The 22,444-nt window shown below is 32.2% G+C and overlaps 3 protein-coding genes across 12 annotated transcripts; all 3 read right to left on the reverse strand.

The window, feature by feature from the left end:
* Nucleotides 1-8,148: 8,148 nt before the first annotated feature.
* Nucleotides 8,149-11,014, reverse strand: LOC108558628 (polyadenylate-binding protein 2-B-like). Of its 7 annotated transcripts, none has more exons than XM_017915603.1 (5): nucleotides 10,860-11,014; nucleotides 9,771-10,017; nucleotides 9,441-9,703; nucleotides 9,228-9,361; nucleotides 8,149-8,478 (listed from the first exon to the last, which is right to left on the reverse strand). In XM_017915603.1, the coding sequence occupies exons 2-5, from the start codon at nucleotides 10,012-10,014 to the stop codon at nucleotides 8,454-8,456; spliced, it is 666 nt and encodes a 221-aa protein (XP_017771092.1). In that variant the 5' UTR covers nucleotides 10,015-10,017; nucleotides 10,860-11,014; the 3' UTR covers nucleotides 8,149-8,453. The 7 variants fall into 7 exon arrangements, with proteins under 7 accessions (XP_017771092.1, XP_017771091.1, XP_017771090.1 ...); XM_017915602.1 differs by lacking the exon at nucleotides 10,860-11,014 and adding an exon at nucleotides 10,532-10,835 and having other exon boundaries at nucleotides 8,149-8,493; nucleotides 9,771-9,986; XM_017915601.1 differs by lacking the exon at nucleotides 10,860-11,014 and adding an exon at nucleotides 10,532-10,833 and having other exon boundaries at nucleotides 8,149-8,493.
* Nucleotides 11,015-11,463: 449 nt separating this feature from the next.
* On the reverse strand, nucleotides 11,464-17,463 carry LOC108558630 (SAGA-associated factor 29). 4 transcript variants are annotated; one of them, XM_017915610.1, is made up of 5 exons: nucleotides 17,372-17,463; nucleotides 16,978-17,193; nucleotides 16,103-16,384; nucleotides 15,810-16,044; nucleotides 11,464-11,781 (listed from the first exon to the last, which is right to left on the reverse strand). In XM_017915610.1, the coding sequence occupies exons 2-5, from the start codon at nucleotides 17,146-17,148 to the stop codon at nucleotides 11,543-11,545; spliced, it is 927 nt and encodes a 308-aa protein (XP_017771099.1). In that variant the 5' UTR covers nucleotides 17,149-17,193; nucleotides 17,372-17,463; the 3' UTR covers nucleotides 11,464-11,542. The 4 variants fall into 4 exon arrangements, with proteins under 4 accessions (XP_017771099.1, XP_017771097.1, XP_017771096.1 ...); XM_017915608.1 differs by having other exon boundaries at nucleotides 11,465-11,781; nucleotides 16,978-17,230; nucleotides 17,372-17,450; XM_017915607.1 differs by lacking the exons at nucleotides 15,810-16,044; nucleotides 16,103-16,384; nucleotides 16,978-17,193; nucleotides 17,372-17,463 and adding exons at nucleotides 11,834-12,068; nucleotides 12,125-12,406; nucleotides 12,467-12,726; nucleotides 12,854-12,931 and having other exon boundaries at nucleotides 11,465-11,781.
* A 1,121-nt stretch (nucleotides 17,464-18,584) lies between these two features.
* On the reverse strand, nucleotides 18,585-21,320 carry LOC108558626 (RING finger protein 207-like). Its single transcript, XM_017915597.1, has 4 exons — nucleotides 20,912-21,320; nucleotides 20,699-20,840; nucleotides 20,528-20,637; nucleotides 18,585-20,091 (listed from the first exon to the last, which is right to left on the reverse strand). Exons 1-4 carry the CDS (start codon nucleotides 21,267-21,269, stop codon nucleotides 18,629-18,631), a joined length of 2,073 nt encoding a protein of 690 aa, XP_017771086.1. The 5' UTR covers nucleotides 21,270-21,320; the 3' UTR covers nucleotides 18,585-18,628.
* Nucleotides 21,321-22,444: the final 1,124 nt, after the last annotated feature.

Below are 22,444 nucleotides of genomic sequence, written 5' to 3' on the forward strand. Positions count from 1 at the left end.
ACAATACTACTTTGTATTCCAAACGTGATTCAAATAAACAGTTCATTCGATTGTTTTTTGTTTATCGAAATAATGTATTTTGATCAAACAAGCTGTTATTTACTGTCGTATACTCATTTGTTTTTTTTTTGATAACTGTTCATGGTTCCTAAACAAAAAAAAAACTTTAGTGAACATCACAAATTATATAAAAAGGTGTCAAATATTTCTTGGATCTTAATATTATATCACAATCAAATGTACTTAAAGTAAAGGTTTATTATTATTATTATTGACAGTTTATTAAAGTTGACATTCGTAATCTGTATTAATCAGCCTGTCAAAGTTAAGGTTTGTAATCTGTAATTTCTCTAGTTTGACAGTTTATCAAGGTAAAAGTTATAGTTTCTTATAAGTTTGAGTATTGATTAGTCTGACAGTTTATAAATGTTAAAGTTTGTAATCTAATCATTAGTTTGACAGTTTATCAAGGTAAAAGTTATAGTTTGTTATAAGTTTGAGTATTAATCAGTCTGACAGTTTATACAAGTTAAGGTTTGTAAACATTAGTTTGACAATTTATCAAGGTAAAAGTTATAGTTTGTTATAAGTTTGAGTATTAATCAGTCTGACAGTTTTTACAAGTTAAGGTTTGTAATCATTAGTTTGACAATTTATCAAAGGTAAAAGTTATAATTTGCATTAATCAGTTTGAGAGTTTATTCATTAAACTTTTCTTGGATTTTAATATAATATCACAATCCAATACGATTCGGTAAGTAAACTTTTAATTTCTTGATAATTAATTTCAAATAAAAATTTTCCTAGATAAGTGTTTTTCAAATTGTGATAAATATCATAAATTCAAACGTATTATGATCAAAATTTGTACAAAATGCATTTATTTGCATACATGGTAGGTATAGTGACATTTACTATTTTAGTTGGTACAAAAAAAAACTAACTATTTCAGACTCCAAATCAATTTTATAGGTAAATATGACCAACAAATGTCAAGTAAAAACTGTAAGCAGCATTACCAATGTTTTATTACTAAAAATAAAAAATGACTTTCAATGTTTTCAAATCTTTTATTCATATTTATACTAACTTAATTTGATTAACACTTACATTAATTAAAGTCAAAATTAATGCCTTAATGTTAATGCCCAATAAACGCAAGTTTTTAGACTCTAATTTTTCTTCAAGTATACTAAATAATCCTATATTGTTACAACTAGATTGCTTTAAATTATTTTTTCACTATATTATTTCGGTTATTATATTTCATATTTTTTAGGTTCAAATTCGATAAAATTAATCTGTTTGAATTTAAATGAAGTTTCGAGTTAATTAAAGATTGAACTCTTTACATTTTGCATCATTTCATCTGGATCTGGATCATTTGAAATTAATTGATAAAAACAATTATAATAATTGAAATAATCACGGTTTCTTGATTAGAGTAATTTCACTTATTAACTCGTGCATTTTCCGTTGAAATTCCGATCGCTTTAACCGCAGCATTGTCGACAGTATAGTTATCATACATATTTCCCGTTAATGCATAATCGCATAGAAAGTAATTACATTCAAAATGATTTCTGTTTAGAAATCAGAACTGTTTAGTTCAACATCCTGCAAATGAATAAATAAAAATTTAGTTATTATCCATTTAAAAGCACGTTTCAAATCAATTTACAATTGCAATTACAATTTAATAAAGACATTCTATCTATATATATAATAATTAATGTAGAAGCGAATATATATATTTAGATAATAATTGACTGCATTTCTTTCGGGAGAAAGTTAATGGTAAATGTCACAAAATTGCTTGAAATTAACAGAAATACCATAAATATCCAACAAACAAACTAACTAATAATAACTAAATTAACATTCATAAATTGATCGACTAATTTAGAAGGCTATCGCGGCATATGTTTTTTTTTTTTTTTTCGAGGCAACTGAACTGGNTTTGCTCCACTTTTGTTGTTTTTTTTTTTGGACACATAATATTTATCGGCAACCCAAAATTGTCAACTAATTACATTCATTTGAATAATGCGAAGATTAAACATGTATTTTTACGTTTCACAAACATCAATCTCATTTATGTTCAATACAAATGTCACTTTTTGTTTTTTTTTTAATCTGTTAGAAAATGAATCATCATTGTTGTTGTTTTTATTTTAGTTTTTTTTGTTACATTTTAAATATTAATATCGCGTCGTAACCTTCGAATTGAATTTCTTAGAATAATAAAGGATGAATTGCGCATATTCAAAAATATAAATGTAAATTTTAAGTTAATGTTATAACAAAGAAAAAGCAACAACTTCTTACGCCGTTTTTAAGTACTTAATATTAGATTGACAGATACTTAAAGTAAATGATCATGATTGACTATATTAATCAGTTTGACAGTTTATTCAAGTTGACATTCGTAATCTGTATTAAATCAGTCTGACAGTTTGTCAAAGTCAAGGTTTGTAATCTGTAATTATTAGTTTGACAGCTTATCAAGGTAATAGTTGTGATTTTTAATAGTAAGTTTCAAAACTCATCAACGGTCTGCATTAAATAGTTTGACAGTTTATCAAGGTAAAAGTTATAGTTTGTTATAAGTTTGAGTATGGATCAATCTGACAGTTTATACAAGTTAAGGTTTGTAATCTAATCATTAGTTTGATAGTTTATGAAAGTAAAAGTTATAGTTTGTTATAAGTTTGAGTATTAATCAATCTGACAGTTTATACAAGTTAAGGTTTGTAAACATTAGTTTGACTGTTTATCAAGGTAAAAGTTATAGTTTACTATAAGTTTGAGTATTGATCAGTCTGACAGTTTATAGAAGTTAAGGTTTGTAATTATTAGTTTGACAGCTTATCAAGGTAAAAGTTACAGTTTGCTATAAGTTTGAGTATTGATCAGTCTGACAGTTTATACAAGTTAAGGTTTGTAATTATTAGTTTGACAGTTTATCAAGGTAAAAGTTATAGTTTGTTAAAAGTTTGAGTATTAATCAGTCTGACAGTTTATACAAGTTAAGGTTTGTAATCATTAGTTTGACAGTTTATCAAGGAAAAAGTTATAGTTTGTTATAAGTTTGAGTATTAATCAGTCTGACAGTTTATATAAGTTAAGGTTTGTAATCATTAGTTTGACAGTTTATCAAGGTAAAAGTTATAAGTTTGAGTATTGATCAGTCTGACAGTTTATACAAGTTAAGGTTTGTAATTTAATCATTAGTTTGACAGTTTATCAATGATAAAGTTTGTATAAATCTGTATTAATTAGTTTGAGAGTTTATTCATTAAAGTGTGAAAGTAATTGCAATCAAATTTAAGTACAATAATTGATAAAAATTGTAAGAAAATTTTCACGAATATCAACGAAATGCGTCGAACTTTTTTTTCAACAGTTTGAAGACGTTTAATTGTAATTCAATTTGACTCGGCCAATTAAACTCAATACCCGTATGAAACTTTCTTTCTGATCGTGATGTTCAAAAAGTGTGACACGACACGTACACGAGGAGTCTTCAACGTATCCTTCTTTCCAATTTTCTTTCTATATTCATTTTGTTTTCAATTATTTATATAATTACCAGAATGCAATTTTTAAATCAGTGCACCGACCAAACAATTAATGCATACTTTTTTTTTGTGTTTGCGCAACTTTCACCGAGCAGCATGCAATACGAGCAAAGTTTACTCTATACTCAATCTCCAAGAATATACATAATTATGTTGTATTAATTCATGTAAACTATATTTTTATACTGCGATTCTTGCAATAAATATGCGAGGAATAACACAAAAAATAATAATAATAATAAAGTGTGTTATTTAAAAAGAAAACGTAAATGAAGTATATGGATTGGAGTAATCTGGAATTCACCTTGAAAAGATAAAGTTTAGTGCGAAAACATGTAAAAAAACGAGTATGGAAATGGAAGGAAAACTACGTATATATATATAAAAACACACACTTGAGCCGATATCGATAATTATGTAAGGAAAGTTTAATTGCTTTTTTTTTAAATGATTGAAAATTGATTGAATTTGTCGTTTGGAGGTGTTAGAATGCGATACGTGGAAAAGGTATCGAGCAGCGATTTCCAGTTTCTCTTTTTCCGAGCGGCCGCATCTACAATGTCGAGCTGTATGAACTTGACTCCGATGAAAGTGCACAAACACAGAGACACATATGTTTAGCGGCGTTTGTACGCGAACGCGAATGGAGAAAGTTTGCGCAAATTGCGCGGCTCTAATGCGATCGTAATTGCCTTCATTGCAAATGCGGCGAAACCTTTCTTCGTGTTTCCATTGCCCGGACGCAACGACAATAACAAAAACCGTAATGAACATTTGGAGAACGTGTGGCTTATAATAAATCAAAGGAAAGTCTTCAAATCTTATCATAATTAAAACGCAAACAAAAGATTTATAGTAACTATTTTCTATTTAACGTTTGCTATGGAAATTAACTGAATCTCAATATAAACATAAAACATAAAAAAAACAAGTAATTAATTAAATTATTTATTCAAAATAAAAATGCATATGAGAATATGAGGGCTTTCATGGAACAAATACAGTTGTTTGATGTAGGTCTCAATTCCCAAAAACTCAACTTATATATGAAGAAATGTATACCCAATGTGTATGTTTGCATACTTAGGTCATTAAATTTGAAATGTACGAATACCTCAAGTACCAACTTTGAATTAAACAAACGTCAAATCAGAAATAGTTTCGAAGCTTGCTTTTCTTTGTGACATAAAGACAAACCATTTTTACTCCACATTATTTCGTACGGCAAAAAATATATACATTTTGGCATAGTTCGGCATAATGATGGATACAAATTTGTAATCTTTTTTTTTTACGATAAATCAGTTGGTATGAGATTTGTACATATGCCTTGAGAGAGAAGAAGATTCTTCGTCCGAAATCGGTTGAATTGGATAATAATGATGATGCCAACACAAGCTAATGGTGTCTGTTTGGTGATCTAAATCTGGTGTTTTACTCTACGGCTTCACGAAACCCAGTCAATCAATTATGACATATCTCTACTGTAATTTATTTGAATTTGTATATATTTAACTATATTGTGGAATATTTTGTATATCTTAACTCTTTGTAAACTTATTACTACTGGTATATTTATAACAATTCATATAATATTTTACTTACCTAACTGAGACCTTCCACATTGTTCGTGAAGATTTCCTATATGTTTTTTTTTGTGTTACATATTATTATTTAATCTAATTCAGTATTTAATACGGCATTGACTGGCTACATGCACCCCTTTGTGCGATTTAAGTTGCATACTTACACTCCTTTTCAGTGTGGAAAAAACAGAACAGAACAGTCTACTGTAACCAAAGAGACAATTATATATTAGTAGAATATCTTTAGAATTAATCTGTGTTTAAATGTTAAAAGTTCTACTCAGTTTTATAAAGAACTTTAAAAAGTACCACAAATCCTTAGCCGAAATTATCCTTACATTAAATTAAAGTTGTTATAAAACCAATTAGATTTACTTAATTTCTTACTAAGACTCCACAACAACACAAGAAAACCCGAGTTTTAAACTATATGTATTGTTTTAACTTTCAACATAATTTACCAATCATAAAAACCAATATTATTTGTGAAATTGAAGAAATCCAAATATTCCAAAACTTTGACACAAAACTGTCTTTTTACAAACATGTCACTATTTATTAATTATTACTAAGTTATATTATTAAACTAATAATTCAGTATAACAAATTTGGCATGATACAAATAAAAGCCCTGGACAAATACTGTACATCAAGAAGAGACGCTTTTCTCCCCTATTTGTATTATGTTCAAATGTCCACTTATTTAAAGATTCAGAGCTTATATGTATGTTGGGTCACCAACCTTATATATTTATCAACCGAGAATCAAAAAGGCGTAGGAATTTTTTAAAAGTTTATACATAATTTACAATGTTTAACATATCAAAATATATATTTTTTTTCATATATTTCGTATGTTAAACACTTTTGGAAACGTCAGTTGGTAATTAAAAAAAAATCTAATTATTTCAAGCTTGGTATAATGTTCTTTCATCAAGAAGGGACGCTTTTCTCCCCTATTTGTATTATGTTCAAATGTCCACTTATTTAAAGATTCAGAGCTTATATGTATGTTGGGTCACCAACCTTATATATTAAGCAACCGAGAATTAAAAAGGCGTAAGATTTTTTTTTAAGTTTATACATAATTTACAATGTTTAACATATCAAAATATATTGTTTTTTCATATATTTCGTATATTAAACACTTTTGGTAACGTTAGTTGCTAATTTAAAAAAAAAATCATACCAATGGATAGGCAACACTACATGCAAAACAAATATAGATTCTAAAAAATGAATAATTGTTTTCTGCACGACATTTTTAGGAGAAATTTTATATCATGTTTCTAAGAATTTATGTCCAAATAAGTTAATCAAATTAGTTTCATCATGTTCCAACAATTTTCTTTAAAATCTTTAATTTGACTTAAAAACTTATCTTCTCAAATATCTATGAACCATTATTGATTGGTACATCAGTATTAAGACTTATTACTATGTTACATTACTTTAATTTATAAAATAAATTGTGTATTAAATTATTCCACAAGTTTTTATAATTATGATTATTTTGTGGTTATTTTGTTAATGATATAACAACGGTGTTGGCAACCCTGCTCAGTTTAATATCAAGTTTACTTTAATGGTACAAAAGCTTCAGATAAGTTTATTGGATTTTACGTTTAAATTAATAATTATTCAAATATTCAGTTGTCTTACTAGTCCTTTTCCAGATACTTACCTCTCACCAATTACAAAACAATCACTGCACGTTTTATTTATAATAACATGAAATATCAAACATATCTGAAATAGAGACACAAACAAAAACATAAAATTAGAGTAAATAAACAGAGCGAACCATAAAAAAAAACAATAAATATAATCAACAATTAAGTCTTACTTAAATACTCACCAATGAAAAGTCTGAAATCCAAGAAAATCCACGAATTACAACAATCCATATACATTTCGTTTAAATACTTGAAAAGAAAAAATAAAAGTGAACTTGAAATAAATTCTCATTTGATGCAATAACTAATAATAATAATAATAAGAATCTAAGGACGAATACCAACCAGAAAAGGAAGAGTTCACACACATCCCAGATAAATAAAAAGCCAATATTTTACAAACCAACTTTATTTCTTAAAACGTTATTATTAATTATATCTATTTTTCCTTTTTAAAATATCTTTTAAATGTTGCTGTCTTTTTTTTTTTAAAAAAAATAGTTTACCGATTTAAACGAAAAAAAAAAATCTAATTCTGTTTTTTTTTCTGTGTGTTTTCGTAAGCCCCGCAAAAAACTTTCTTTTTGTTTTAGTTAATCTGCTTTTCTTTTTACTATTTTTTATAGTTATTTTTCTACTGTTATTTATAATAACATTAATAATGCTTAATATATATATTTATATATATATAAATACTTGGATGTTTCTGGTTTGCTATATATTTTTTTTCTGTGTCTTGTTTTGTCAAAAAAAAAAAAGAAAATAATAGAAGATAAATCAAATAAAAACGTAAGAGAAAACTATAAAAACAAATGCGAAATAAACGAAATGAAATGGTTGAACCCTTCAATTGAGTTGAAAGTGGAGGTACCTGCAATCTCATCAACATTATAAATCAAAAATAGACAAAATATTAAAAGAAAATGTTATCCCCCAGAAATAGAAAAAAAAAATAATAATTAGAGAAAAACAAAACAAATTGCATCAAATATAAATAAACCAATTGTTGTTTTTTTTTGCGTTTTTGCTTTTTTTTTATATAAGTTAATATATATATATATGTGAACCCTAGAAGACAAAACAACTGAAACAAACAAAACTATGCTCACGCTCGTTCTCATCTCATCTTTCATCAAGTCATGCAGTTGTACTAAACCAAAATAAAAAAATTACTCCTTTTTTTTTTCTGTATACAATCAACTTGTTTTCTTAGAGACTACATTTTTTTTGTCCATGTTCTTTTTGTTTCCACTATGTTTTTTTTTGGCGTTGAAGTTTCTTTTTTGTTGTTGTTGCTGTTGTTGTTGAAGTATTGTTACTCTTTTTTTGTTTTTTTGTTTCTTTAAAGTTAATGAGAAGTTGTGTGTAAAAAATAAACAGTGAAAGGCATAAAAACCTGCACTGGCGCAGACCCTCCCCGAGCACAGAGCAATGGACTGAAGTTGACAGCGGCTGGACTTGGCGTGGATCCTACGATGTTTTGGGTGATGAGGCGGCGGCGGCGGCTGCTGCTGCTGCTTTCGCTGCGGCGGCGGCGGCAATGGTTCGTGCGGGGGGTAGAAGATGGACGAGGGCGGAGGAGGAGGGCGGCTCCAGGAACACTCCAACTATCAGTAAGGGGCATAATAGGCACCCCTGCGAGCATAACTTCTAGAATCACACAATTGTACCCATACAATAATTTTTGGGCTTCGTGTGGGGGTTGTAAGAACTACCTAAAAGTCTCAACTCCTTCCACACAAATAACAAAACGAAAATACGAAACCATAGAAATATACGTATATAAAAATAAATAATAAATGATAGAAAAGAAAATATAAAAGTTATAATAATAATAATATGTATATACTTTATATAAACACAAATATGCATACGTATATTCAAATTTGCATATATATATACACATCTATAAATAAAAGCCAGTTGATAAATTATGGTTAATATTTATTAGAGAACATTGTTTCTATTATTATATTTGTTTTTTTTTTTTTCAAAGATTTTTCTTCAATAGATAAAAGATACAAAGGCTATTCAAGAGAAACAGTTTTTAAAAGCCATAAAAATATGTACAGTATATATGTTTCTTTTCCTGGCACACTTTTCGTATGCCAAAAAAAAAAAGAGAGAATTAATGCTACCAACACAGATTATCGTAAAACAAAAAAAAAGAGAGAACAAGAAACAATCCAGTCCAGGCAAGACCTCTCTGAATATTCGAGGCTTCTTAGAGCATGGCTATGTTTCGGTAATTGAATCAAATGAAGAAATCAATAACTGTACTTTGATGTATACAAGAGTTAAAAATTAATTCGGCTGATGCGGCCAGACCTACCAACTAGAGGCAATCAAATGAAATTACGGAAATAAATTCGTTTCAGACTAACCTTGGTCGGCGTAAAGGCCTGAATCCGGGGTAGATACCTCGCATTGTACCTCTGGCTCCACGGAACGTGCCGCGACCGCGCGGAGGACGGTTCGTCGTGGACATACCAGGTCTGTTTGTCCGTTTCGGCATCACCTACAAATTACAACAACAACAACAAACAAACAAACATTAATATCATGTCACGTTAATGTCTTCATTAGTTAATTTATACCTTGATTTGTCTGCCGCGGAACAACGAATCGTCCATCGCCATCGCAGTCAGAACAGAGTCCCTATCACCGAACTCGATGTAGGCGAATCCCTTCGGGTGTCCATCGAACTTGTTGCACAAGATGGTAACGCGATTGATGGAGCCGCAACCGTGGAAGTGGTTCTCCAGTTCCTCCGCTGTTGCCCCGTAATCAACGTTTCCCACATAGATACTTCGGTTGTCCACTTCCATCTTCTCCTCGAAAGACATATTCAAGGGACTAGCTATAATGGGGGAGCAAAATAAATTAAATCAAAACCGACTAAAGAAAACTTTAAACGAAATACTCACTTAAACCCGGTGGGCTACCCATGTTCATTTGTTTATCAACTTCGGTTTGCAATTGTTTCAACTTTTCGGCTTCCTCTTCCATCTCCCGCACGCGAGCTTTGATCGCCTCTAATTCTGGATCATCGCCACCGGCGCCATCGCCGTCGGTGTCGTTCAGCAAAGCGTCGTCGTTGATTCCGTTCGTGTCGTCCAGAGAGTCCAATTGATCCTCAGAACCTAGACCCAAATCCTCATTATCTGCCATCACCTTAAACAAGGAATGTGTACAGATAAAATTAACTACCTAATCAATATTGCTTTAGCTTTTCGAATTGATCTTCTTTTTTTTTATACTGCCAAAACGGTAATAAAAAAAACAAACGAAATTTTAAAGAATTTTTTTTTACAATTTCAATCGGTTTCAGTTGCTATATTTGTCTTCAAAATCATATCAACAGTACTACTAATAGTAGACTATATTAATAAGTATATAAAAAAAATTGCCTTATAATGTGATTAATTAATTGTAATTTATGCTTAGATTATATCCAGGCCATAATGGTTCGAGATATATAGCATACAAAAATGGAATGCCGACATCGGCGAAGGCAGAGCAGACATGCAGAGTTGGCTGTGTTAGGTCTGCCCCTGTGTGTAAAATGATCATTGATTTTGTTTCAGATTACAGACTGTGCAACTCCCATTAAAACCATTTCTACAAGTAAACTGTGCAGTCTAAAGCAATAATATTAATATTAATAATGAACTAGTAACAAACCTACGGTTTACGAAAAGGGCCATTTGCAGAAAGTGACGCTACGACCGACGCCGCGAATAAATAAAATGATGATGGTCACACACGTCAACCGTGTTTTTTCCGTTGGTTTTCTTTCTGCCCGCAGCGAATAGGGAGGGAATGAGGTTAAAGGTGCATTCGTCTGGCCACGCTCGATGGTGGCGAAAACTATCACCATCGACTGACTTGAATCTGGGATCCGCGAATTGGACGCAACCACGGCGCAGATCGAACGCGAAGGGCGCGGACCCCTTTGACGTATCGGGGGGAGCAATTGTCGTACGAAAAAAAAAATAATAAAGCAAATCACTTACCAAAAACGGAACACAAATTAATACAACTATTTGAAAAACGTGCTACAAAATTGAGGACACTGACGCTAGAAAGCAGCCGGTGTTTTTATCGAAAGCGTTTGTTGGCGGCGGTGGTGGGGACCACCGACCTGAAGTTTGTTACGAGACGCGGTAGTGGTATTAAAGTTTTAAAAACAAAATCACCAACAGTGAAACCAAAAAAAAGAAACATGTACTAGCGCATCAATCGATAGCCCTTGCCGAAGAATATTTCAACTTCTAAGCTTTCAAACAGTTTATTTCTCATTACATCAGAATTTTCAATATTAATTACATACAGGATGCGCCATCTTATTTTTTAACACCGGAAATCCGTGTGCGAAATAATTCAAAAAATAAGCATTGCTTTAAATATGATCACAAAACAATAATAAAAACAAATCACCAAAAACTAATAGGGTTGATTATTTTTTTGAAATTTTATTTTGGCTACCCTGTGTGTGTTTAAACATAATTAAAAACTAATCAATTATGTTTATATTTAAATACTAATAATAAATTCATCAAAACTAAATAATACGATTATATTGATTTATACAAAAACTAATAAAAACCCTACAACTAAACCTGAAAATATAAATAAATTCGCTTTTTTTCTTTCTATAAGGCATTATTGGTGTTGTACAAGAATATATAATTATGTTTCAGTTGTGAGGAATTGTTGAAATGGTTTTCCTATTGCGGTGTGTTTCTGATATGCCCGCTTGCTGCTGTTTAACTTGTCCTGAAATTACGTATCTTTGGGCAACTAAGTACGGAGGACTGTATCCTTCCTCGTATTTCGTATCCTCGAAGAGAACCTCGTATTCATCCACATGCGTCGCCGGGCATTTATTGATTATCGCTTTATAAAAGCAAGTCGTTTGCGGATACAGTGCCATAACTGAAATTATAATCATTGTTAATAAATTGTATTATGTTGCAATCCTGTTTACCTATTGTTCCTTGTGGAAATAGAGCTTCTTGATCGGTTTCCGGATTTGCTCTCATTAGCGGTAAAGGGATGACAAACTTCTTTGCTACCACATGCCTCTTGATCTGGTTTCGTTCTTCAATGATATCATCCACTTCGTATTTGTTGGTGCTTGGATTGAAAGTGACAACTTCTGCCAGTATCAAATTAACGCCATCCCCAGCAACTTCCACCCAACTGGCAACCATATCACCAACCTTAAATGAATAGTTAAATGAAATTCGATGATTACAAACGTTTAATTATAAATTACCTTCGCATGGTATCCAGCTTCTGCTGGAGTTGCACCACATAACGGTGGTGGTTTTTCACCAATTTTACCCACAAACAGGGGCATCGTCTGGGCGTTATTCTTCAGCATTTTCATCCAAATCCCAGGCCTTATGCTCTCCTTATTTCCAGTTTGTCTCGCTTGAATGCGACGCTCATTTTTTATGTTCCTTATCTCCGTGATTTTGTTCAATGCTTCCCTCAACATTTCCTCTTGTTGCTCTGCATGATTTATGGCTGCTTTGTATAACGTTTTCAATTTTGTCTGTAAATGAAGTAATTTTTAATTTTTAACTTAATAATAATAATTAAATAATTGTATTACCTGGTATTGTGAAGATTTCTCTTCATCGGAACTTGTCTGATGTTTATATATAGAATTAATGCCGGTCTCGCATTGGTTTCTTTTCTTTTCTATCCCTTGGACTAAATCGAAAAGACACTTCAGCCTTTCCTGCACCTGCTCAGCGGCTATTGTATCTGGTGTAAAAGGCATATTTAAATATCGCAGGATTCCTCTTTTCCTAAACTCCTGCCAATCCTAATTGCATTCCACCAAGACAGTGAAACGATTAAAATCAGAGCCTATCGAAATAGAGATTAATAAGTTAATATTTCTAAAGATTTGTATGCTCTTACAATATCACGAAGATTCGTAGGCTTAACACGAAAATTTAGTAAATGTAAAAACATTGAAATAACCGAAACTAACCTTACACTAGCTGACTAAACTTAAGTTTGTTTACTAACAATATAGTATTGACAGTACGTCAAAAACTGAACTTTACGTGAATATGCGCATGCGCATAAAACCGAAAATATGTCATGGTTGTTCACCTGTGTTTCTCAAACTTTCTTTAGGTTGAATAATTACATTTTGAATAAATAGAAAATTGCTAAAATCGAATCAATTAATAATTTCAAAACAAAATAAAATAATAATAGTACTTTATTTTTATAATACTTTCAATAGCAAATCGTCTATGAATCACATGAAATAAAAAATAAGTTATGAATTGATATCATTCATAACATTAGTCTTGATATATTATTCATTTTTATTCTTCCAGAGTCGGATTTAGGACATTATGGGCTTGACTTAACGTTGGTTAATTAAAGTCCTCTAAATAGTGTAAGTCAAAAGTTAACTGTCTACCCTTGTTTGCTCCCTCCAGAATATATTTGATCAGTGGTTCTTAACCTTTTAGTAAAATGACGAATATATTCGCATCATGAAATTACTTGAAATATACATCCAGCACAAATAACTCCTACATTTCAAAGGGGTGTTTCAGCTGGAAATACATATCTATTTTGTTAATAAATATGAATTATACTGAAAATGATAGTTCTTCGGAAGAATCCAACAACAACGATCTCGTTGTCATTCGTTCTCTTCAGATGAGATGAATGTTGGTGCACCGAAGATGATGTTGAATTATCTATGGATGATTCAAATAACCATTTAGAAGAAATTCTTACAATAGAGAATGAATATTATATTGCAATGATCCATTTTTTCTTTACAATTTGCAAATTTTATTATGATGAAACTAATAAAGTAAGGAAGTAACGATGGATCAAAATTTAACACTAGAGAACATCAGAAGTCTTGGAAACCCGTCAGTATAGCGGAAATTGAAAAAAAAAAATAGAATTTAACTATATTGATCAAATAATATATGTACACCAACTTATGCATAAAAATGGCTATGAAACGAGATCGTTTTTTGAATATTTTAAAATATCTTCATTTCACCGACAATAACACCGCCATAAATGAGAATAGTTTGTTTTAGACGAAATTATCAATAGATTTAAAAGTGTTGTTAAACCAGGAAAATATATTGTGATAGACGAAAGTGTTATGTTCCAAGGATGGAATTCTGGACACAGTGGAATATTGTCTGTTGTAGTCTCAGTTGTTGGGAATTCAATGAAATTCGTTTGGTTTTACATAACTTTATTCGTTACTTGGTCGATCTGTGACTATGCTCAGATTCCTATAAGACTATGTTCATCTTTAAAGGTTTTACTGAGATTACTTCTAAATACTTATTGTACTTGCAAAGTTATTTCTTATTAATACGGACAGGATGGGAGTTTTAGGAGTAAGATTTTGAGAAGGCGCTCCGCTTCAGGCTACTGTTCTCCGTGGGATCTGTCTATTCTGCAGTTTGGTCTTATCAGTTGAAAATACGAAGAAACGTTACAAACGGTCTCTGCCTTCATTGGGATTTGTCTATTTTGCATATTGATTCTGTTAATGACCTATAATAGTCCTCAGTGGTACCCAAACTTAGTGGTTAGACACAACAAAAGTATGATAACAAGGCCTGAGTTTTCGACAGATTCCTGGAAAACGACACAAATATGGCATTAAATTATAAAAAAAAATATTTTTTCCCAGTGGTGGAAAAATGCTGAAATTATAAACATAGGGCATTGTCATGATAGATTTTTATACAAGCGAAACATAAACAAAAAAACGAGGAACCATTTTAAGCTTGAGGAACCGAAAATGAACTGATAAAAGGCCAGTTTCCTTGTTAACAACAAGCAACAAATATATTTGTATATAATTGATGGCGGCAGCGGAAAACTTTTTTTATTATAAAATTCAAATAAAAGGAGTTGAGGTTTCTGATCAAATAACATCATATTATAACTGTTTACGTAGGAGTGTTAAGTAGTATTGCAAATGATTGGTATATTCATAAAAAAATGGGATACTAGGAACAATATAATTTACTACAAGGAATCTCATTGAAGTTTGATCAGTTATGTATATTTATTTCTGCTTTAAATCGAAACGTTTTTAGATATTTAGAAAATTTAATGAAACTGTCTGTTGTTGAAAAAGATATTAACGCCGATGAGATTGAACTCTGCAGGGACACAAACATTTCGAAAATTTAGATTTCCAGCTTTGGATTACAAAACGATATTGATTTGACGTTCCAAGAAGAATTGATTGAAGTAAAGGAAAATTTGGTATCTAAAATCAAGTTTGAAGCAAGTGGATTTGCCAAATTTTGGAATTACAAAGAAATTCTTAAAAAAAAATAAGTTTTACCTAGTTCTTATTTGGTGATTTAAGATTATTATTAACGAATAACCAGATATAAAAGTATTATTAAAATCTCAAGAACTTTTGAATTGATGTTATTAACTAATAATTAAGAAGCTAATGAATTTGAATATACGTTTAATTGAGATAAATATTTATGTAAAACAAAATCCTTCAATCCTAGAAAAGCATAAAATGGATATGGCGTGAATGTGTATATGTATCTGCTCACTGAATTATATTGGATTCATAATACAACTTGTAACATCTTGCAGCTACAACAGTAATCCTAAAAAGATAATTTAGTTTTATGGAATTATGGAAATAGGCTGTTTAACTTGTCCTGAAATTACGTATCTTTGGGCCACTAAGTACGGAGGACTGTATCCTTCCTCGTATTTCGTATCCTCGAAAAGAACCTCGTATTCATCCATATGCGTTGCTGGACATTTATTGATTATCGCTTTATAAAAGCAAGTCGTTTGAGGATACAGTGCCATAACTGAAATCATCAATAATTTATAATGTATATTTAGTTGCATATATTATTGTTAACCAACTGTTAAAGCTAATGTTAATCAATTAGATTAGGTACTACCTAACGTTCCTTGCGGAAAGAGCGCTTCTGGATCTGTTTCAGGATTGGCTCTCATCAGTGGAAGTGGTACAACAAACTTCTTTGCCACCACGTGTCTCTTGATCTGATTGCGCTCTTCAATGATATCATCTACCTCATATTTGGTGGTGCTTGCATTGAAGCTGACGACTTCCGAAAGTATCCAATTGACGCCGTCGTCAGCAACCTCCACCCAACTTACAACCATATCACCAACCTCAAGGATCAATACAAGAATGTTAACAAGTTTTGATTTAAAAAAAAAAGTTAAATACCTTGGCATGATATGCAGGATCTGCGGCTATTGCACCGCACAGAGGAGGCGGTTTCTCACCAATTTTACCCACGAACAGTGGCATAGTCTGAGCGTTATTCTTCAGCATCTTCATGCAGATACCAGGTCTTATACTCTCCTTATTTCCAGCTTGTCTCGCTTGAATGCGTCGCTCATTTTTGATGTTCCTGATTTCAGTGATTTTATTCAACGCTTCCCTGAGCATCTCCTCCTCTTGCTCTGCATGATTAACAGCAGTTTTGTATAGCGTTTTCAATTTCGTCTGAAAAAGCCATCATTACAATCTCTATTGACTTATTCTGAGAAAGCAATAATTATAATCAAGAGCCCAAGTTGTTTGACAAGTAAAGCAGTTCATTTGAAAGGTTTATAAGTAAGAAAAGTTGTGACTAATCACAATGAAAGTATTTGCATACGTATTTATCTTTTTCATAATTGGTAGCTTGGTAAGTACGATAGTACTCAATATGTTAATAATATTTTGACTTCAAGCATTTTCAGGTAGACTTGAATGTGGAGGGAACGAAATCACTCATTGATGAAGAGCAGAAGATGAGGGAGAAACTTCTAAGAGGCTACTGCTACATATTTGGCACATGCTACAACTTTTTGTGTGACTGTGATGTAAAAAAGACTAATCATAAGCATAGTTAAACATTTTTTTTTGACATAATACATTAAATCATAATAATATGATTAAGTAGAAAGTTTTTCACGCAAGAAAAGTTTTTCAGGAAGAACGAATACAGAACACAAATAATAAATTTAAAATGAAACGTTTATTGTAACTACTGTTTAAATAATAAAAGAGATTACTAGTTGATTAATTAGTTGAAATGTAGAATATTAAGATACCTGATATTGGGAAGATTTCTCTTCATCAGGGCTGGTCTGATGTTTGTATATTGAATTAATTCCAGTCTCACATTGTGTTCGTCTCTTCTGTATCTCTTGGACCAAATCGAAGAGACTTTTCAGCCTCTCTTGGACCTGTTCAGCAGCTATTGTGTCTGGCGTGAAAGGCATACTTGAATGTTGCAAGATTTCTCTTCCCAGACACTTACGTCAATCCTAACAGCATTCCAATAAGATAATTACAAGCCAATACCTATTAAGATTAAGATAAATAAGTTAATATTAAAAGAGATTTAAACATTCCTATAATGGCTTTAATTTTACTTTAACAAATACATTTAATAATTGTATATAGACAAAATATTTAGACTGAAGTAAATGCAGATCGTTTTACCATTTTCCAACATGTCAGAAGCAATTGTTTTGATGAAAAATAACAAAAGAAAACAACCCCACATTTGATCGCATGCGCGTTTTTTTTTTTAATGCAGTGTATCCCAAACCTGAAATGTGTACTCGCATTTCTTCTCACAGTTAATTATTATATGTAAAAAAACGAATAAGAGAATCAATAGAAATACGGTTTAATGTATAGAATATAAATTGGAAAAATATCTTCCATTAAATATGATGTAATACAGGCAACTTTACTTACAACAATAGAATCACCAATCGAATGCTTTCACAACACTAAATTTGCAGTTTTCATATTGTTTTTAAACAAATAAAATAACTGCGACATTGTTTAACTCTGAAATTTTATTTGTATCAACATTTAACAAGAATTACATCTGTAAATTGGATTTCCTATTTGAATATACATTCATTCGGTTAACATTAATTGAACTATTTATGCGTGTTGAATATGTACGTTTTTCCTCGTCATCATTGAATTTTGTGCAATATATTTATATTTTTTAATATACGTTTGTAAAATCAATGACTAATAACTATCGTTTCAATAAAGTTTAACTGTTTTTTCTTTCCCTTCGTTTATGTTAAAAATGTCTTACAAATAACAAATATATATCTTATAAATCGTCTTAAAACAAAAACGTCAATATAAATAAATTTTTCTAAAAAAAGAAAATGTTGGCAGATATTTCATTAGCAGCGAAAAGAACGTCTTTCGGCGCCTTTCGCTTTTTGCACTTCAGTTTAAAATCTAATAAAAAGATCTACTTTTTATTATATTTAGTGTATTATATTATAGAAATCAATTAATATATGATTCGTTGGTGTTTTAACACTTTCATTACTATATTTATATATATTTATGACTCAGTCCAAAAAGGTAATTTTGATTATTTTTTATTAATAAATTCTGAGACTGAAATTCGCTTTTCGTATATGAATAAAAAAAAAGTTAAAAGATATTGTCAATAATTTAGGCAGAAATGTATTATTTTTTTTTCATTCTTCATATTATGACACCTTCTTTTAGCATTTTATGCATTATTAAGTAATTGCTACCATTTAATGTCGTGATAATATTTATCACGTTAATTTCATTCAATTGTAATTGAATTTATTTAATAAATCCAATATACTGGAAATAAATATAAAGAAAAGTAATTAATCAATGTTATTCATGAACTGAAATTGAATTTTGGTTGAATTCGCTAAATTCTGGCTGTAACTGAAGAAATGTTTAGTTTGTTTTTGGTTTGCGTCTGGTTTCTTGGACGGCAGCGACCAAGCTTTTGACGGCCTCTTCGTGCCCTTCGAAACTATCGGCTTTCCGTATGGGAACCGGATCCGGCGCGGACAGTTTCGGACAGGCGTGGTGCCGTCTCTTCGGTGGGAACGTCTCCCAGCTGCGTTGCTTCTGCGCTAAAGTTTGGTTTTTATTCCTCCGATTTATGACAACCACCAGCGTTTTATCAGTACCATCGTAACTTGAGCGTCTGCTGGAAGTGCTGAGCGAATCGGCGGAATCGTGCAGAGAATAGAAAACGTTATCTTCGCCGTCGCTGTAAGGATACACCTTCGTCGCTTTTCTCTGCTTGGATTGCGACTGCAGTTTGGATTTGTTGCGGCACTTGGGACTGCTGGGACTGGACCGCGTCTCGTGCACCAGCGCCTTCACGTTTTTTGAGCCCTCCGTGGGCATCCTCTGGTAGTCACACTTCTTGCCCTCCTGCGTACAATTGATTTTATCACAGCTTTTGCCTATCTTCTTGTACGTAATCCTGTGGTGTTTCTGCCCCAGTTTGGCGATTTGCTCAAGATCGCTCTTGCTCAACTTGCGCGGATCTATCTCGGTATCGGACTTGGATGAAGACTGCTTTTCCTGCTGCTGCTGGTGCTGCTGCTGAGGTTGCGACTGACGTCTGCACATGATGTCGTGTATCTTTTCTTTGATATGTGACTCCAGCCGATCGATGTTCAGCTGTTGCGGCGAGAACTTCTTCGGCTTTGAGGGCGTCGTCGTCGCGGACTTCTCCACCTGCGACGTGGACTTGCTGCGCTCTCTATCCGGTTGATTCGGTCTCACCTTCTCGATGAGCTGTCCGAGCAGTCTACTCCTCGAGCGCGGTATTTTACCCGTTTCCGTTTGTAGCCTCCCGATGTGCTCCAAGATGTTCTGCAGATGCTGAGCTTGCTCAGCAGCTTGCTCGCTCTGCGAGGTCTGCGCTGGCGTTAATGTCCTTATGTACGGTTCCAACTGCTGAGCAACGTTATTCAGATGCTTCAGTTCGTTTCGAAGCGTCATCACATCGGCCCTCTGGCAACTGAACACTTCTTGCTCGACTCTCAAACGCCAGAGCTGTTCGTCCCAGGATTTATCAAAAATCGAGGCCATACGATCCAATTCCTGTTGTTGCCTTTCCAAACTCTGATCCAACATATTACAATCAATACTTAACATTTCGTAGCGAGTTGCTAGCGGTGGATTTTGAGCTTTACGAATTGCCGTGATATCTTTATGCAATTCACTGACCTTGTCTTTAACGGAATTGAATTGCTGGTTCAGATCTCTGATCTGCGACTCAAATGAACGGCAGTGGGACGCGAATGATGTATCAGAGTCCAGCAGTTTCGATTTCAGAACGTTTTGCTGTTTCTTTGTTGGAGGCGGTGCACTTTCGTACACCCTTGCACTTGATGATCCTAAAACACAATTATAACATTAACAAACAGAATTATAAATATAGAAATTGTAATAAGGGACAAAAATATATTAATGATTCATTTCTTGGACAAATTAAAATGATGATTTTAATTTAGAAAACGGCTGTCTTTCATAACTAGCTGAAGTTTCAAGAAAATGTAGGAAATAAAATTAAACTACTTTCAAAAGCGTTAATAGTGATAGCAAAGACATTTTTACTGAAAAAATCTATAAATCGGCTAAAGAATAACTTTACAATTCGGTGTACATATATTATATTAGAGATACTCGTCAAATTCGGAAAAGTTGCTTTTTACTCGTCGATTTTGGCATAAATTTAAATTAAATTGCAAATATGAAAATTAGAAAATGAACAGCGAAATATGTGTATTGTTGAGCACGGAATTGCAATACTTTCATATATTTTCGAATTACCTGCAAGTTCAGCAAGATGTTGGCTGACAGCGGTTTGTCCGATCCACGGTTCGAGCGATTGCGCAAATTCGCTTCGGTAATTAGTTTTGATTGATGAAGATTGTAAAGATCTAAGCAGAACAATAAAGTAGAATAATAGTAAATTAAAGATGTCTTGATGCTACCACTCACCTAACGGGTTGGCTCAGCTGTCCAACGGCGGACAGACGTTCAATCAGAGATGGACATAACTCCAAAAACTGATACTTATTAGCAGCCGAAGTGAATGTCGTGCATAAGACCAAATGCAATTGCAGCACCGGCATCACAGTTCCTATATCAATCAGCGTTTGTTCGATACAATTACGAAACGCAAGAGCGTATAATTAATAATTTAATAATTACCTAGTACAACAAGTTGACTTCTGTACACCCTGTCTTTGCTCTCGTACTGTCTCTGCACCTCCATGATCATAGCGGCGTGCGTCTTGGCCATAGCTTCTTGCATACCCTGGCAGAAAGTGTTGATCGTATGCTTCTCTGCATCCATGTTCTTCCTCAGCTCATCCATTAAACCTTTGAGTGCGATGATGCCGTCCCTCACCGAAGTCTGCAGATCCATTATAGCGTTTTGACCACGCTCCAGACGTTTCGCAGCTTGGGTATGAGCCGTCTCGATGTCCACGCATTGGGCTCGCACTTCGTTAGGTGTATCACGGAAGCAATTCACGCATAGCATAGCATTCTGCATCGGGGAGTACATGATGTACTGCTCCCCGTGCTGCGGACACTACAACATAAAACCAACGTCCCAAACATTCGTTAATCCATCATCATAGCATGTGTTTGTATTCTGGTCATCAAATAAATCTACAAAAATAACTTCTTCTGCAAAAATGAAAAAACAAGTCTTAACATCTCATTATTATAATATTACCCATATTCCCCCATATTCATTATGAAGTATGCATAATCTCCATGACTACTATAGCTTGATTGGCCTTTACTTACAATTATCTCTGATTATCTACATCTAATTACAATTAAACTAATGATATTAAATAATGTAATGATGAGAAACATAAAAACATCCAAGACGATATACCAACATAAAAGTATAGCTAAATTTAGAATCGCGCCCTAATTTAGTCGGCTTCAGTACACAGTCTATCAGCAAACAAAGACGACCCTCCCTATAAAATAATATCTCCGATTGAAAAATACTACGAAAAATCAATCTAAACTCAGACATATTGTTTAGCTTGTACTTGGATTGAAAATACAATATTTTTTATACTACGAATCGTTACATTATTAATCGATAAGAATCGTTTAAAGACCTGGCGTTTCCACTTACGATGCTATTTCTAGATGATGCTTTTGTTGAGATCGATTTCGTTAATTACATTTGAGATAATTTATCATCTAGGATTCTAACAGATTGAGTGCATGTACAACTTAATCTGATGATGTCTTGGATTAGTTACACGCAATTAATATACAATAATAAGTGATTTAAATGTATTTTTTAGATCAATCTGTTAATTTATATCATGACAAAGTTCGTATCTGTTAAAAAAAAATATATATGTTGAAATCATTAATCACAAAGAAAGAATGATTTTGTGTCTGTTGATATAGCGTAGTTTACTAATAAATTTCAAATGTTAAATGGGATTCAACTTAAAAAATAATCCAATTGAAGATGTTCTATTAGCGCATAATTAATCGGACAATGAATGCTCTTATATTTGGAATCATTTACGTCAGTGGTTTTCAAACTTGATGTTACTACGACTCCCTCAAAAGTATGTAAAATATATATACATATATATATAAAATATATATATAAATATATATAATATATACATTCCTATGCTCTTATCCATATTGCTGTAATACGCGTTCCTTTTATGAAATGGGAGGCGCCAAATGATT

This window comes from Nicrophorus vespilloides, unplaced genomic scaffold, assembly GCF_001412225.1.
Source record: "Nicrophorus vespilloides isolate i.1.1-1 unplaced genomic scaffold, Nicve_v1.0, whole genome shotgun sequence".
In the NCBI taxonomy this organism is placed as follows: Eukaryota; Metazoa; Arthropoda; class Insecta; order Coleoptera; family Silphidae; genus Nicrophorus; species Nicrophorus vespilloides.

Excerpts from the sequence above, each read along its gene's own strand:
- LOC108558626 (XM_017915597.1), bottom strand. The coding sequence starts at position 21,269 with ATGTACTCCCCGATGCAGAATGCTATGCTATGCGTGAATTGCTTCCGT. Across the intron at positions 20,841-20,911 it reads AAGTCAACTTGTTGTACTAG|GAACTGTGATGCCGGTGCTG; the intron begins GTAATTATTAAA and ends TGATTGATATAG. Across the intron at positions 20,092-20,527 it reads ACATCTTGCTGAACTTGCAG|GATCATCAAGTGCAAGGGTG; the intron begins GTAATTCGAAAA and ends ATTGTGTTTTAG.
- LOC108558628 (XM_017915601.1), bottom strand. The coding sequence starts at position 10,014 with ATGGCAGATAATGAGGATTTGGGTCTAGGTTCTGAGGATCAATTGGAC. Across the intron at positions 9,704-9,770 it reads GGGTAGCCCACCGGGTTTAA|CTAGTCCCTTGAATATGTCT; the intron begins GTGAGTATTTCG and ends CCCCCATTATAG. Across the intron at positions 8,494-9,227 it reads AGGCCTTTACGCCGACCAAG|AAGTTATGCTCGCAGGGGTG; the intron begins GTTAGTCTGAAA and ends GTGTGATTCTAG.
- LOC108558630 (XM_017915610.1), bottom strand. The coding sequence starts at position 17,148 with ATGCCTTTCACGCCAGACACAATAGCTGCTGAACAGGTCCAAGAGAGG. Across the intron at positions 16,385-16,977 it reads AGAAATCTTCCCAATATCAG|ACGAAATTGAAAACGCTATA; the intron begins GTATCTTAATAT and ends TGGCTTTTTCAG. Across the intron at positions 16,045-16,102 it reads ATCCTGCATATCATGCCAAG|GTTGGTGATATGGTTGTAAG; the intron begins GTATTTAACTTT and ends TTGATCCTTGAG.